Here is an 18,099-nt window from a genome sequence, read left to right as displayed (position 1 = left end):
GTATAGAAACGTGTAGCTAACTAACAGCAGCTAGCTGTCTCTGTCAGCTAACACATGTTAACCAGTAAATTACTGCATGCAACTTGCAAGTAATGTTATTCCCAGCATTAATAAATCTTTCACAAATCCAATCTCCCTGAAAGAGAAAGAGAGAGCAAAGCACAGAGAGAAAACCACTAAAACTGTGACTCCCCCCACTAGGCTATTCTCATTGGAGTCACTCAACAAGCTTGCTAATACCAACGAATACAGGCCATGGATATATTATATTGGTACAGGCAGGCTGTGTACAGTAATGAAGTTTACTGATGAGAAAAGTGACACTGCTCTCTCGCTGCGTTGCTCCATCTTCCTGTCCTCTTTTATAGGGCCAAACCAACCAATTAGATATAAGAAAAAACATATTTGGCATTTGTATGGTTGGTTGAACCGACGAGGACAAAATAAAATACTAATTTTTTTTATTTTTTTTATTTGGAGTGAAGGTAGGATACTGCCGTTAGTGGGGCATTTGGGAGGGCATTTCCCCCCTGTGCCCATGCTAAGAACCAGGCTGCTTTTTTACATTAATTTCTGACACAAACAGTGGTTCTTGAATCTTTTTCATAAGAAGCCCTCAGTATTCACTCAACTGTTTTGACCTACAGTATTTCACAGTGACCTCTGGGAATGTAATAACTCAAATGATTCAGATTCGTGGTATAAGGTCATAGTAAGAGAAGCTGGCCAAGGTACAATTTCTCTTGACAGACTCTTAACATGTCATAGTTATTGCTGTGGGTATTGCATGACAGTTCATGTTCTCTCATCATCTTCTCCCCTGACCTTCATGTTCCATTTGGTCAGCCTCCTCTTCCTCAGGGTGTGTAATATTAATATATTGTTCTGCTGTTTATTTAAATGGAGACAATTAAGTGCGGAGTTCTGGACGAAGACACAAAGGCCTCAGCTTTGTCTCTGACAGTGTCTGGGAGGCTTATTTTGTATGCACTCAGACATCTGTAAAGGTTGTGCTGTCAGCTCTGTACGAGACAATGTACCCATATCTAAAGAACATTACTGCAACTCTCATTTTCCATTTTTAAACTGATTTCCAAAGCACTGCACATTTATCTGGTGTTAAAGGCCAGAGCAAGCCATTTCTCTATTTCTTTGACTTTGTGAGACAACTAGAAATGCACATTTGGTTTATCCAGAATTGGCATATAGTATTGGAAGAACTACAAGGCACACTCTCCTTAGGTTACAGGATAAGACTATTTTTTGTCTGTGGACAAAATGTGTTAATATGCATTCAAGTTTGTAGATATCTGCAACTCTGTCCCTTGATCTTTTTTATCTACATGAGTTTGAGATACACTTTTGTAAAATTAATTTCAAATTTTGGAAATTATTAATTGATAGTTTTGTAATCTAAAATGAGTTTAATGCAGCTAGACAACTCCTCAACGTTTGACTTAACCAGGGCCTGAATAATTTAGCTATTCTTGTGAAAAGCATTTGCTGCTTATATTTTGCACAATGATCTATATTTCAATCTCTGTAAATTGCCTTTGATCCTTTCACAACACTCTGAAATGATATGCCTAACTATGCCATGCGTCATATTGTATAGCTGTGCAGATATCTAGGTGAGTGAAGGAGAGAACTATCTTGCCAAGGAAGACAACTTGGGTTTGTATACTGTAGCTTTAGGCTGCACAACTCTTACCTTGTTTTGACTGCAGTCTACAGAGAAACTTGCTCTTTTTAAAACTCCACTGTAACCAGTTTTAGATCTTGGCCTCGCACAGAGCTCCTCTTCCAGTGAGCCAAACAGGAATCCCTTCTGGCTGAAGATACAGTATTTAGGCTCACAAGGCCACAGGGTCTTGGAGCAATCCAACATTAATTTTTCATTTTGTGCTCTTATTATCTTCAAATATGGCCTTCAAAATATGTAGATGGTGCTGTTTCCGCTGACTGTATCTTTGTGGAGAGTTGTCTCTTCTTCTGTGTGAAGTGCATGCCCACTCTGTGACTGATTCCCCGCTGAACATTCACTCTGTTTCACTTTGTGCATGGAAGCTTCCCTGAGAAAAATATTCTCAAAGCCATATAAAAAGGAAATGCGATTGGGAACCTTTTTTTCTTGGTTGTGGCGTGACACTAATTTACTTCCCCTCACACTTCCAAGGCAATTAGCTTTGAAGCTTCTCAGAAACTATTCTTGCCCAAGTCGATAGCTAGCATGGCAAATAAGAATTTAAGCAGGTCCATTGGGCGACAGCTGATAAATATATAAAATGAGGTTACAGTGAGAAAGAAGACCTAAAAGAATAAAGAAAATATAATTACTTCACCAGTTATGCCAGGTGCGTGGCCCTTCATTACTGGCCAGTGGTAGCATGCAAATGTATTGCTGATTGTCTCTGAGTTGATGAGCACTACGCTGCTGTGTTATCCAAACATCTGTGGAAAAATGATGCTGAGCACTTGGCAGAAAAAACCATGTGATGATTGTTAATTTAGGATCATGACTGACACTTTGCTATGTGACGTGTAATTATAGAGTGTGGTCTAGACCTACTCTATCTGTAAAGTGTCCTGAGATAATGTCTGTTTAGATTTGATACTTTAAATACAATTTTATTGAAATAAAGTACATATGTATTAGTGCCTGTGGCACTGGCCTTACCGTACCAGACATTTTTGTGTACCAAGATGGATAATAAAATACATTTAAAGATTGTATCAATCAGCTGTGATTTTCTAAGTTGGCTACAATGAATAATGTGATCCTAAATTACACAATATTTTCTGACGAAGTTAGAATTGAGATTTTTGTTTAATTAGCAGCATTTTCTGAGGAAGACTCAGATGAATGTAAAAAATGATGATGTTAAGCACTTTTTTAGAAAGCATCTAATCAAAGCTCATAACCATATGAATAAATTCTGAATCAAAAGAGAAAACATTATTCAAGAGGACACACAATTGTACCCAAGGGGGTAAGCGTCTGTCAACAACCCGTAGATCCTATGGCGCCATTTTGATGCTAACAAGCAATCACCCGCCATTAGCATTCCATTAACTGCCATTCATTTTGACGTCACTTTGACAGCAAATAACTTTACATCTAAAGCGTTTAAAGACTCTAATTGTCCATTGTTTATTTCTAAAGAAACACAACAAAGTATAAAAGGCTCCATTACCTTGTACCTCACGTTATGGCTCCGTAGCAGACGTTTTTGTAAAAATGGGCTAACGATTGTGTCATAACCACGCGACTTACTGTCGCATAGTAGAGGAATTACCATATAGTACAGGAGAAGCTCGCAGGCAGTTTCGACTTACATTGGCTGTTTAAGTTGAATTACTAATGTTAACTAGCATTTTAGTTAGCAATAATTAGCCTGTCTCCATGTTATCTCCTTACATATACCTACGCTCTCTGCAAAATTGGGAATGATTGAGATTTCTCTTGGCACATCTACCAGAAGACTTACAACTTTCAGACAGGTTGCTCACGTCACATTTACGTTGTCTCTTTCAGTTGGAGGCTGCGCAGTAACGCTCAGTGGTCACCGGAAAAGTGCTTCTAATATCCTTCACTGGTCTCCGTCCAGAGCAACAGGATCTGTTGGTCCAGTTTATATACTGTCTATGATTGTACCTCATGAGTGTACTGTGCTCCTGACTGGCTTACTTTACGATAATATTTTGTAGCATAACTATTTAGGAACATTGGTTCATGTGGGCACACATCTACACAAAACAGACACAGAACTCTTGAGGTGATCTCACACAAATTAAGCATACACATGATTAAAACATTTATTGCAGTAGCTGTATACCTGTAGAGTAACAAGGATTAACTGTTTCAGTATCTGTGATGTCAAACACCCTCACAAACTGACAAACATACCGCGGTAAGCAAATCACTCCATCCCACTTAACTTCTTTATATTGTGACATAAATATGAAAGTGCTTTACAAACTGAATGTCTCCTTAATGCACAAATCAACTCTATTCCAACAAAATAAAATGACACAAAAATGATCAAGTTCATTTTTAAAAGCTATATCTTTTAGCATGCTATTGCATTGTGTAACTTGCTTTCCATGCTGTGGAATAAAACCAAGCTTTTCAGACAGTGGAATGACAGATGATCTTTCCTGGTGGACCCATTATCTGCACATGCCTTTGTGTTTTTCTTCAGTACCAACAACTTGATTTTGTACTTTAATATCTGTGTGATTATGTCTCTAAATTTGGCAAACATTTAATGCATAAGGCATTTGATTATCTGACAGGATAGTCTTTGTAGCCAACATGTTCTCATCATTTAAATAAGCACAATTCAGTGTTTGAAGAAACATCATGAAGGCACAGTGATTAAAGTCTTATCTTAACCTGTGTTTTCTTACGTATGGAAAATAATAGTCTGTGTGGAAACAATATATACACATATGTCAATAAATTGCAGGTACTACTGAGGGATTGTACTCAGTTAAATCACAATTTGAATAAAATCTATACAGTAATAAGATCAACGTTAGATAAAACATTTAGCCATTTACAAATATATTGCTATTTAATTGTACTGAACACTTTCAAAATCAGTTTATAGAGGAGAGCTTTCAGAGCTTTTCATTTTTATAATGCACATATTGAGCAATGACATCCTTCATACAAAATGTTTTTTGTTTTTTTAAAAAGGTTTGCCTGTGGTTTTGCAGTGCTTAAATAAAATGATTATGAATATGGGCAACATTGAGTATACTAGGGAAATTTAAAATCAAGCATTGGGTTTTTAAACAATTAGGTAAATGTTTTCTTGTTGTACATTATGTCACATTATAGATCTTGGTCCAGTTGAAATCCCAAATCCTGATGACAAGCCATCATGGTGACAACAGCCAAGAACTGTTTTATTCACTGTGGTTATTACGGGTACATGATAGTGGTTAATAAGTCTTATTTACAAACACACAGACAATGACAGAATAAACAAGTGTCCACTAACAGTGTTATTAGAACAACACTTTCTGAAATGTAATTCCATTTTCTTTGACTGTTTTGATTAATATAGTCCTGAACAACTCAATAACAACCACACCACAAACATTTGTATATACTGGTCAGCCATAGTAGTCTTTTTTTTCTTGTAATTTGTTTTCATTTTCTCCATTTTACACATGTCCTTCCTCCACTTGTCCAAATCACACATGAAGTGAACAGGACATTTTATGTTGAAGAAATCCATGGAGATTCATAAAAAAAGAGGTTTCCTCTAGAGCCATAGTAAAGTTGTATTGTTGAGAACACAGCATAAGCACTATAGTTTTGTGGCCTACATAGTACATGTGGCTATCACACTGCAGAAGCATCAACGTAAGTGGGAAAAGATGAAACAAGAAAGAAAACAATTAACAGGAGAGGGGCTCAGGAGATCGTCTCACAGCACAGAAGCAAAGTCCGTCTTATAGCTGCTGGTCCTTGGGGCTGTCTGGGCAGGAGGCTGGCTGGCAGGACTTCAGACTTACCAGTGGAATATCAGCCATGCCACTGTTGGTGAAGTGTCCCTCTCCGCTCCCAAACTGCTTCCTGTCACCAAAATGCTCTGACCGCCCACTCTCATTTTTCCAGGTTCTGGTCAGATTATGTCCATTTAGAAGTTTTTCCTTGGGACCCCACTCCCTCTGAGACCCAAAGCTAGGCACAGGGGATTTGGGCTGATGGTATGTTCCCAATGTTGGGGGCATCCAGCAGTTGTCTGAATGTCCCAGGACTAGGCATTCCTGTGTGCACATCTCTGTAGCTTCCACTAGGCCACGAGGTCCCAGGGGTCCATCTAAAGGAGAAGGAAAAAAAACAACAAACAAACAAATACATTGAGATCAGCGATAATAACTGCATTATTATGTATGTTACAATCCTATACATGCTTATAGAATAGGACTGAATGTGAAAATTTATTTAATTCTTGATACAGAATTGTTTAAAAGAAATTTCAGTTATCTCTTCTTAACTCTAAAATAAATTACAGACAAAGCCAAAAATGTTCTAAAAACTTGCTCTGAAAATTCAGTGATACCATATACATTTGTCTGCATACTGCAGATACAGTATGAATGACCTAGATGGCATCTGCCAACATATTCTTTCCCACAAATCTAAAATAAACACCATTGTCTTAGAAACTATGTTGATATACTAAACATAGTATTTCGAACAGTAGTGATTCATTTGTTTTTCCTACAATTTCTATTATCAATATCAATATCTATTATTAATGTTATTTTCCAGCACTCAAAGCATTCGGTTAAGGTTAGGGAAAGATTGTGGTCTTGGTTAAAACATTTGCTAGAATAGATGCACCTGCTTGTTAATGCAAATACCTAATCAGCTAATAATATGGCAGCAAATCAAAGCACAAAAAGCATGCAGACATGGTCAAGAGGTTCAGTTGTTATTCAGAGCAAACATCAGAATGGGGAAGAAATGGGATCTACTGTAAGTGACTTGAACTGTGGAATAATTGTGGGGGCCAGACGGGGTGGTTTGAGTATCTTAGAAATTTTTTCAGGCACAACAGTCTCTAGAGATTACATAGAATGGTGTGAAAAACATCCTGTGAGCGGCAGTTCTGTGGGCGAAAGCACCTTGTTAATGAGAGAAGTCAGAGGAGAATGGCCACACTGGTTCAAGCTGACAAGAAGGCAACAGTAACTCAAATAACCAAGCTTTACAATAGTGCTATGCAGATGGAGCATCTCTGAAGGCACAGCACGTTGAACCTTGAAGTAGATGGGCTGCAGCAGCAGAAAACCGCACTGGGTTCCATTCCTGTCGATCAAGAACAGGAAACCGAGGCTACATTGGGCCTTTAGCTCACCAAAACTGGACAGTAGAATATTGGTAGTGTAATGGTGTGGGAAATATATGCTTGGCACACATTAGGTCCTTTAGTACCAATTGTGCACCATTTAAATGCCACAACCTACCTGAGTATTGTTGCTGACTATGTGCATTCCTTTATGGTTACTTCCAGAAGAGTAACGCACCATGTTGCAAAGCACACATACTATCAGGGTGGTTCCACCGAAGTGAAAATGAGTTTACTGTACTCCAATGGCCTAATTTCAATCCAATAGAGCGAGCACCTTTTGGATTTGGTGGAACACGAGATTTGCAACATTAATGTGCAACTGACATATCTGCAGCAACTATATGATGCTATCATGTCGAGACTGGGCTGCGTGTCAACATGCACCAGAATCTCTTAGGATGGTTTACAGCACCTTGTTGAATCCATGGAATAAAATATACTGTTGTCTCTAGATTTTTCAAATCCATTTAAGATTTCATTTCAATAAAGGGCAAAGCTAAAAAATCTTAAATGGCATCAGCTGGTTTAGTGTGGCCATTGAGGCTCTCCAGCTCAAATATGAGGTACAGGTCATGTGAGTTCAAAAAGCTGAATTCAGTGAACCAACCAGCAGTCTGAAAAATGAATGAGCCATGCTTTTGGAAGCTGGAGAGCATGGGGGGCTATAGATCTTGAGGAGGATGAAAGGTTGAATGAGTTCTCTTTGAGGACTGTCATTTGAATCCATAGAGACATTTACAGTGCCTACATAAGGGACCGTTCGGTATTTATGGAATGGACCACCAGAGGAAAATAGGGGAGGGTCATGTCTATTTATTCTTAGTTGAGGGGAGGGTCATCCAATTTTTTTTAGTCTACAGGGAAGTGTCACTCAACTTTTATATTCATGAGTAGAGCAAAATTTCAAAGTAGCTTGTTTGGTGCATATTTATCCATGTAGCTCTCTCAGTCTCGGCCCCTATCGCTAGCAGATGGATCCCTCCTTATTTAGTCAGCCAGACCTGTAGCTTTAGAGACCATGGGATTACCCAAACTGAATAAATCCCGCTCGCACATATAAACACAAAACTGCTTTGCTAGCCCAATCGTGTTGTAACTAAGACATCTGCTGAAAAAATAATTTTATTCATTACCATGATTGCCGTACTGCTTAGTTGAAAAACATCCAAAACACCGTACGAAAACATAGCTGACCAGACACAAGCTTTTATTTTTGAAAAGCCGAAACTCGGGCCACAGACAGCACCAGCCGGCAGCCGGGAGGGCATGAGATTTGTTATTTGTGAAAATGTGCAAACGACAGCCTTTTCAAGGCATTTGAGAAGGAAGAAGTGGTAACATGCAAGCTCCCAAATTGACGCTCATCTGAGAAATGGAGTTTTGGATAATGTTCAGCTTTGGCAAGCTTACCTATGCTAAAATATACAATGACTGAGGAAGCCTAGTGACGAGTCCATAGCGACCAGTGTTGAATTACCCAGTGTACTTTGCTGAATGGTCTCAATGTTTTATTGTTTTATTTCATGTGAATACTAGTTCACTAGATGTGTAACTTAGTATTTTAAGTAATGCAGTAATGCATGAAGTGTGCATTTAGTTTCCATGCTTATTGTGTTTCCACAACAAAGTTAGAGAGTAAATCTACTGAAATGGCCACCATACCATAACAGAGGAGTGTGATGCGTCAGATGAGAATGCAGAGGTTTAGTTATATATGTCATGGCTGTAGAAAAACAATGGGAAACTGTACATCTTTGTCAAGCACAAACCAGTACAATGAGTTGTTGGGGAGGGTCATCCCTTTTCTCCCAATCATTTTGGAGGGTCTATTTTGACCAAAGGTCCCAAAACTCCTCTGGTAGCCCCTTAATTAAAAAACGAACAGTCCCTAAAAGATTTAATACGAGATGGTACAACGCTGCATTGATATTGGCTGATATTCACTCAGTAAGTAGGCTACCCAAACAAGCTTAACTTTCTTCTATCATTTAATGTCACATTTTTATTAAGATATTGTTTGACACTAGTTCCTGCATATAGTGAACAGCACAAAATGAAAGCCCTGTCAGTATCAATACATTCTTAGACACTGTTTGGAAATCTATGATTTTGCCAACGTAATGTCGACAGTAAGGCTGTTGCAGGGTCTGCAGTCCATAACGGCGCACGCAGATTATTTTTTGAGTATATATGATGGTTGTTACTCTCTTCAGTAGAAATTATTTCACAGTAGCAATTATCCTAACCCCCTTTCCCAAAAGAAAGAAAAAAATGAAGGTCAATTTGCATCACAACAAATCATCAGCGGGACATTCCTCTCTTACTCATTGCTACCATCTGGCTACTCGTCAGACTCGTCAACATGCATCACCATTCAGACATAAAATATCAAACAATTCAGTGTTTCAGGTGATATTAATTTAAATCTCATTTGATAGAAAAGCTTGCATAATGCATGACATATAATGCACCTCTGCTATTTAAAGAATTCTTGTCCTTTGATTTTATTCTCCTTTTTAAAAGAAATAACCAATCCTGTCTGTGCTTGGAAATCAAGCTTCAAAGGGTAATGAATTCATCTGTTTTTGTCAATGAAGAGAAAATAATAACTATTTGTCCTAATTTGTCCCTTTGCTTTGCAAAAAGCTACTTGACAGGTACTATAAGTACAGTAGTATTTCAAAGGGCTTTTTTTATAAACTCCTGCCTGGACGTGTTTTTCTGTTCGTTAGTTTAAACTTACTTAGACAATTTGGGGATAATTTTGTTATTAAGAGTTAGCTTATTACAAGAGCAGAAAGTATTGGGGAAATCCTATGCTGGTTTATCATTTAGTCTGTACCTTAGACCTTAGAATTTAATTATAAGTGCATGTATAAATTATTTTGCAAATTTGTTTAATATTGAAGTGATGACATTTATTTTAAAAAGAGTCATATACATAAATGGCTACATAAGCTCCAATAACTTACTGTATATATGTTCCACTAAAATGAAAAAAAAAAAACTTACTGTAATGTGAAAGGCCTGTTGGTGCCCATCCCACTCAGAATCAATAATCAACTTTACAGCTTTCACTGCATCAACCCTAATTGCTTTAGTTTGCCGATCTATATGGTTGACTCCCAAAGGTTCAACCTGCTCCCTCGTGGTCAAAAATCGAATACTGAAGATTTGAAGCTCAGCTGAAAACCTTACTTTGTTGCTACACAGTGACTAACGTGAATGCAAATACTGTATGGAATAATTACTATTACTAGTAGTTATTACTACTATTATTTACTTTTGTGGTTAAATTGGAAAACATGGGTGTTGCCAATCTGAGAAACCCAGTACACCCAGTAAAAAACTTCAGCGTGTCTAGAACCATGTGCTGTTTTTAGTCTTACCACAATCCACCATAAGGATCTAAATAATATGAATACGTATATTACCTAACAAAGAAATGTCAGTCTATAATGTCAGTTCTAAATTGATTTATAAAGTGATTTTAATCTAGCTCGAATATTACTAGATTTTTCCTATTGCAAACAAATCAAATGTTTTGTTGACTATATTGCAAACTATAAACTGGCATCAAAGGTTTTAATAGAGTTGAGTCAACACTCCTCTGATGCAATCTCAACAAAAGATAAAAAAAAAGATATGTATATGTATTAGATTTCTTTACATTACAATATGTGTTAGTGATTAAAAGTGTTTTCATGAGGAGAGCAATTATTTCCTGCTCCTATGCTTCTTCATGTCTTCTGACCCATATGCAAATACAATTATGAATGGGGCACAAAAAGGAGACAAAAAATGGTATTTTACCTATTGGCTCATTTGTGAGTCTTTGTGGGGCATTCATGTGTAAGACAATAGGAATTGATGTTATTCTAGTTTAATAGAAACAAGTCCTCATATTCCACTAAGCCATGCTGCCTGAATCCTGGGCTCTGGCTTCGACAGCACATTCAGAAATATGATGTGAAGAAAGCCGGGGCCCGACAAGAGAGTCAGTCACTCTTCTGCATGAATGTGGAGTCCATCACAATAACAGGCAACCATAATTGGCATGTGAGAAGTCTAACCAAGACACACATTATCATAGTTGCAAGAAGAACCACAGAGAGCAATAATACATGGTACCCGGGACACAGTAAGATGAATTCCTCAAATGAGATTTTAGACGAGTGAGTAGACATCTGGGGAGCTGTTATGGAAGAGAGATGGAAGAAAGGGAAAGGACTATGCACATGTAGATGGTGGGCAGTGTTGGGCAGAGGAACAATTTACAGACCTTCTATTTATGTGACTTTTTGCTGTTTTTGTATTGTTAGGCAACAATAAATAATGAATAATGAAGGCATGATAATGGTGATGTTACTTATGTAATTTTATGTAAAAATGTTTTAATCATGAGGTGCTTGAAAAATAATATAAATGGAGAAAAGAACCCCCTGGCTGCTTCTTGAATCACAATATATCTGTTAGCAGTTTGTGTATTGATTACAACAGAATTAGGTGACTGTAATGTCCGTTTTTCATTTTTTTTGTAACAAAAGCAAAGCCAGTCGTTAATCAAGGACACTTTGTGGTTTGCCATTCCCCTGGTGTAATAAACATGAGCATTTGCATGTAGATTGGTACGTTCAGTGGCCCAAGTGGGCAGCAGAGGATAATTTGAATCAGCCATTTTCTCTTCTAATCTGTGCATACCTGCTGTTTGAGACCATGCAGTGAAAAACAAAGAGACAAATTGAGGCATACTGTAGAGCTGATAGGTTAAGAAAAAATCTATATAAATATAGTAGTTTTATGTATATAATAGTGATTCTCAACCAGGGATATTTGTACCTCAGGGGGTATTCTGCATTTGCCATGGGGTACCTGGAAAGATTGTGGATATATAAAGATATAAATCCAATTATTTGTGTTCAATAAGATAATAAACAGCCAAATAGCATAAAAAATTGGTTTGAAGTCAATCTTCGGCATATTTAGTGTCACAATAACCAATAAACTACTAACTACAGCAGGCAGACCACACAAGAAACGCTGCCAACCTCGGCCAGTTGTAAAACCTTAACAATTTGGAGTGATTAAAAACTAGTTAGCAAGTAAGCAGAGAGTCAGAATAGATGGCTAAATATACTGTAATGGATAAATGGTTAGAACGCCCCCCTTCTGCCATCCAAAGTGGTAGTAGTTCAAATGCAAACTTGACCAAACCTAGAAACTGCAAACAGTTATCCAATCAAATACATTTAAGGGATTCAAAATAAAACATTGTGCTTGTACAGTCAAAATCCAGGTCTCGATCTTTTTTAGAAATTTCTCATTGTGGCACATTTATAAATAATGCACATTTATCCTTTAGCAATATTTCCAGGATAAGAATATTTTGTCTCCTTTACCAACCAAGAAAAATAGAAGACAATTATTTTGTTCCGTTCTGGTATATCACTCTCCAGGAACCCAACTCCACACTTGCTTATTCAAGCCTCCAAACTCAGCAATCCAAATATTTCAAATAAAACCAAAACACTAACAACACGCTATGTGTGCCTCAATCTCTCTTTCCTGGCTGCCTATTGATGCATTTGAAGATGGAGCCCTACCCTTAACAGTGTGCAGGAATATGTTGGTCCATTTAATTGAAAGGACATTATAAATGGTAGAAAATTCCCAAATGCCCTCTTCCCTCTGTAACAGACTTTCTGACATTGTAATAGAATGAGTCCAGATTCAGTAGCCGTTTATTACGCACAGTCTGTAACCTTCCTATCTTATTAGCCACTGTCATCTCTTTGTTTTGTTTTTTTAGTTTGTCATTGACTTAATTATCTTGTGGCCTGACCTACAGTCCACTGTTTTCAGATTCATGTAATCAATACTCACAGAGACAAATCCTTATTTTCATCGTTTTTTTTTCGCAGTGAATATACCTTGTGAGTTTATCTGATTACCCCTAACTTGACAGACATTGGCCATCAAGGATTATTAGGAGCTGGCTTCTTCTGATTATATTGTATCCAAGAAAAAACGTTCGTTGGCCTCATTGCACACTGTAATCAGAGTGACATTGCATGTCATGTATCAACATTGTGAATAGGTTGGTGATTGAGCAAATTGTCAGTGACACTGACTTTGGTATTTTGATCAAATGCTGTCGTCATTCACCGTTTCCTGCACAGTGAGATAGCTTTACATGCAAATAATGTAATCAAGAATCTGTCACTGCAGAAAACAGTGTGACTTGGAAAAGCCCAGAGGGTGTCAAGTGACATCCTGCTGAAGAACTGTGGACAGATAATAAACACCAGCACACCATGACACTACAACTGCAGATAAGAGGCTGCTGGGTATGTACTCCATTGTACTGCAGCTCAACAAACAAACTCGTCAATCTGAAATAGATCCTGTCTGGCCCAGTGAAATATAGAAATTGAACTCATCATGGCTTTTGCATGTTGCTTATAATTGTATATGCTACTTTAAAAAATACACCTGAGTTAGAGCCAAGTCAGAAGCTCTACCTTAAATTGCAAGTAAGATATAAGCACCAAAGCAGCACCTGGAGAGGCACCTCATTGCCTGATGGAAGATGCACAGAGAACCCTGTTTCAAATAAGCACTAAAGCATTGTTTTCTACCCCTTAATGACTTTATAAACTGAATTTATGCATTTTGTAATTTCTAACATTTGTGTCGTTACTAATATGTCTATACTGTATATAAGATAGATAGATAGATAGATAGATTGATTGATAGAGAATTCAAAGAAGAGGAAGTGTTGCATGGTAGAGCAGTCTTTGATATATCTGAAAAGTGCATTTTTTGTTGTTAATGCAAATCCATGCAAAGGCAATATTTAGGGAATACTGATCTTGAATAAGCTATTTCCTCACATTTTCTCAAACTGCTATGATGTGTCCAGTTTTTGATATGAGTGTCTCTGAACTGACAGAAAAAAAACAAAAATAAAAATGATCTTTCATATAAAATTTTTTAAGTGAGGTTGAGACACAGCACCTTTATTGTATTGTTGACTGACTGACTAACTGACAAAGAATCAACATACCAGTTCAACAGCATATTCAGCATATTTTGCAGAGTCACAGCTTTTCTACATAGATAAAGCAGTATATCTAACATCAAGTTCCCTACATTCACACGAAATGGCTTCCACATGTTGAGTGCTACTGTGTCTGTGCATAGCTTGTTGCTCATGGTTACTATGCTCAAGAAGTCAAGTTCATCCCTGCATGCACACACACATGCGCGCACACACACACACACACACACACACACACACACACACACACACACACACACACACACAAAAGCAAATAGCCGATGGCTGATGTTTGGTGCAGAGCCCCTGAGTGCTTTAAATAACATTGAGGCACAGGTGTTGGGATTCAGAACTGTGTCAGATGGTGCTTACTTTTGCTTACAGCTCTGTGCAAATGTTGCAGATGTCCACAAAGACAGATAACTTAAAGACAAAGAAACCATTAGATTGCCTCTTGATACAGAGTCATTAGGATGTGCTGGGGGCCGGTCTGTTTAATTCTGCAGAAGATGTTGAATAAATGTGTGCCACAAGCAATCGCTGTTTAACGATGGACATTTTGACCAAACAGTATTCACATGCCTCTCTTTCAGTCCTCCTACTCAGCATCAGGAGATCACAGAGGTTACAGAGGAGGAGATAATCATCCTCATTTTTGGCCAGAGGTTGTTTGCAACTATAAGGGAGTATTCTTGTTTTAGTCTACCGGCTATTACTAATGAGATAATATTTGGCTAATTAATTGGATGCGCACTATCAGTGCTGATGTGCCAGTACCACACCAACAACCTACAGCATTCATAATAGCAAGAGGGAACGGATGGAGAGGGAGTGAGAGTGATTGAGTGCATGGGATGTGGTGTCCATAGGGCTTGTTTATTTATCCATCCTGTTAAGCACACCCAGATGTTGTTATTTGGGGATGAATGAGGCTTTGTTTTGGTCCAGCATGAAGGCTCAAAGTGCCATACCGCTGTCTCCAGCTGCTGCTCAAAAACCAACAAAATATGTCCGGCAGATAAATTCTATATGCTTTAAATCTGCTGTAGGTTTTCTCTGTCATCCTACACTATAAAACATACGTACAGACATATACCACCAATCCATCACTGTATACACAAAGGCATATAATGATATACAGTATTATAAACATAGCCTGTATTCATAAAGATCTGCCTCACACCAAAAAGAAATATATTTTAAAGGGCATTGGAAAATGTGTAAGTGGTATAGTGGTTGCTGTCCAACAAAGCATGGAATTACAGCTCCATACAGCTTTGCAGCAAATTTAAAAACAGGTCCTATGATCTACAGTAAAGGCTATCTGGGGTTGGATACATATGATAGTGAGCAGAGCAGAACAGAGCAACATGCAGGATGCATTCTCGAGAGAATACTAGTCTGGCTGATGGATCCTTTCTAGTGCTCCCTTTGAGGCCAGGCAGCAGCTTCTCATGAGAAGAGATGAAGAACAGGAGGGAGTTGAAATATAAAAAAGAAGACAAAGCTTAAGAATGGAAGTGTGAAGGCTGGTCAGATGGATGGAAAAGAGGAGCAAAATGGAAGAGAAGAAAAGCAAAGTGAAGGTGAGGAACAGTAAGAAAAACAAAAACACAAAGCCTGTCAAAACATAATTCATTTACACATAATTTACATGAGCCCTGATAAATATTACTGGCTTAGAACTCACTTAAAACTATTCTCAGATCAATTTGAAATTCAAATATTCAACCCAATGTACTCTGTATTGAGCACACATTTTTTCTTCCTGTTAAAAGAACTGTTTACAGCATGGTGTGTGAGGGAATTAGTGTGCTACTGATGATTGTGTGGTGGAAATGAAGCTTAAGAAATGTTTTTTCATTTGTCAAAAAGTCACTTGATTTCTTAAACAAATGCACTGCATACCACATATTGTATATATTATACACCTACAGTGGGTACGGAAAGTATTAGACCCCTTTAAATTTTTCACTCTTTGTTTCATTGCAGCCATTTGCTAAAATCAAAACAGGTCATTTTATTTCTCATTAATAACACTCAGCACCACATCTTGACAGAAAAAAACAGAAATGTAGAAAGTTTTGCAAATTTATTAAAAAAGAAAAACTGAAATATCACATGGTCATAAGTATTCAGACCCTTTGCTGTGACACTCATTTAACTCACATGCTGTCCATTTCTTCTGATCCTCCTTGAGATGGTTCTACTCCTTCATTGGAGTCCTGCTGTGTTTAATTAAACTGATTGGACTTGATTAGGAAAGGCACACACCTGTTTATATAAGACCTTACAGCTCACAGTGCATGTCAGAGCAAATGAGAATCATGAGGTCGAAGGAATTGCCCAAGGAGCTCAGAGACAGAATTGTGGCAAGGCACAGATCTGGCGAAGGTTACAAAAGAATTTATGCAGCACTCAAGGTTCCTAAGAGCACAGTGGCCTCCATAATCCTTAAATGGAAGAAGTTTGGGACGACCAGAACTCTTCCTAGACCTGGCCATCCAGCCAAACTGAGCAATCGTGGGAGAAGAGCCTTGGTGAGAGAGGTAAAGAAGAACCCAAAGATCACTGTGGCTGAGCTCCAGAGATGCAGTAGGGAGATGGGAGAAAGTTCCACAAAGTCAACTATCACTGCAGCCCTCCACCAGTCAGGGGCTTTATGGCAGAGTGGCCCGACGGAAGCCTCTCCTCAGTGCAAGACATATGAAAGCCCACATAGAGTTTGCCAAGAAACACATGAAGGACTCCCAGACTATGAGAAATACGATTCTCTGGTCTGAGACCAAGATTGAACTTTTTGGCGTTAATTCTAAGCGGTATGTGTGGAGAAAACCAGGCACTGCTCATCACCTGCCCAATACAATCCCAACAGTGAAACATGGTGGTGGCAGCATCATGCTATGGGGGTGTTTTTCAGCTGCAGGGACAGGACGACTGGTTGCAATTGAAGGAAAGATGAATGCGGCCAAGTACAGCGATATCCTGGAAGAAAACCTCATCCAGAGTGCTCAGGACCTCAGACTGGGCCCAAGGTTCACCTTCCAACAAGACAATGACCCTAAGCACACCGCTAAAATAACAAAGGAGTGGCTTCGGAACAACTCTGTGACCATTCTTGACTGGCCCAGCCAGAGCCCTGACCTAAACCCAGTTGAGCATCTCTGGAGAGACCTGAAAATGGCTGTCCACCAACGTTCACCATCCAACCTGACGGAACTGGAGAGGATCTGCAAGGAAGAATGGCAGAGGATCCCCAAATCCAGGTGTGAAAAACTTGTTGCATCATTCCCAAGAAGACTCATGGCTGTACTAGCTCAAAAGGGTGCTTCTACTCAATACTGAGCAAAGGGTCTGAATACGTATGACCATGTGATATTTCAGTTTTTCTTTTTTAATAAATTTGCAAAAATATCTACATTTGTTTTTTTTTCTGTCAAGATGGGGTGCTGAGTGTACATTAATGAGAAATAAAAGGAACTTTTTTGATTTTAGCAAATGACTGCAATGAAACAAAGAGTGAAAAATTTAAAGGGGTCTGAATACTTTCCGTACCCACTGTATACATGTACTCTGTATCAATGCTGTATTTAAAGGTGCTGTAGGTAGGATTGCGAAGATCCAGGACTTAGCCAAAAAATGTGAACATCGACAACTTCTCAGTCCCTCCCCCCTTTCTGCTAAAGCCCAAAACGGTCTCTAAGCTACTCCCCCCACAAGGGAGAATGACTGCGTTTGCCTGAGCAGTGATTGACACACAGTTAGACATCCCCCCCCGGCCCTGATTGGTGCATCTGAACAGGGAGCTGTGGACTTTTGCAAATCACACTACAGGCTGTAAGGGGTGCCAGAGGAGCCACATTTTAAATTAATAATTAAATTAAATTACCTGCTTTATGTAGTTCTACTCAAACAGAGGGTCAGTTTCAGCAAATGTGACAGAGTTAGTTTTATAAGTCTTACCTACTGCACCTTTAATGTTTGTGTATTGTACTTTGTGGAAGCAACCCCAGTTGCAGGTTAAAATTTTCTTGGATGTGCTTTTATCACCATGTATTTTGTGTGGTTTTGTTTATTTCTCTAATATTTGCTCTGCACTAATGGGTTGCAGGGTTGGCATCATAATGTATGATTTGAAAAGTGTTCTAAAGTGGTAATTGTGCA

General features: G+C 38.4%; 1 protein-coding gene across 1 annotated transcript in view; it reads right to left on the bottom strand.

Annotated features, from left to right (window-relative positions):
- Positions 1-5,466: 5,466 nt before the first annotated feature.
- The window catches only part of pcdh9 (protocadherin 9), a 210,391-nt gene continuing 197,758 nt past the window's right edge, over positions 5,467-18,099 (bottom strand). The window contains exon 3 of the mRNA XM_078258453.1: positions 5,467-5,837. Within this exon, the coding sequence (XP_078114579.1) occupies positions 5,467-5,837 (371 nt within the window). The remainder of the gene's footprint in view (positions 5,838-18,099) is intronic.

The sequence above is a fragment of the Sander vitreus genome, chromosome 1 (genome assembly GCF_031162955.1).
Source record: "Sander vitreus isolate 19-12246 chromosome 1, sanVit1, whole genome shotgun sequence".
In the NCBI taxonomy this organism is placed as follows: domain Eukaryota; kingdom Metazoa; phylum Chordata; class Actinopteri; order Perciformes; family Percidae; genus Sander; species Sander vitreus.
Note: the sequence above shows the minus strand (reverse complement) of the source record. Positions and strands in the feature narration are given on the sequence as shown.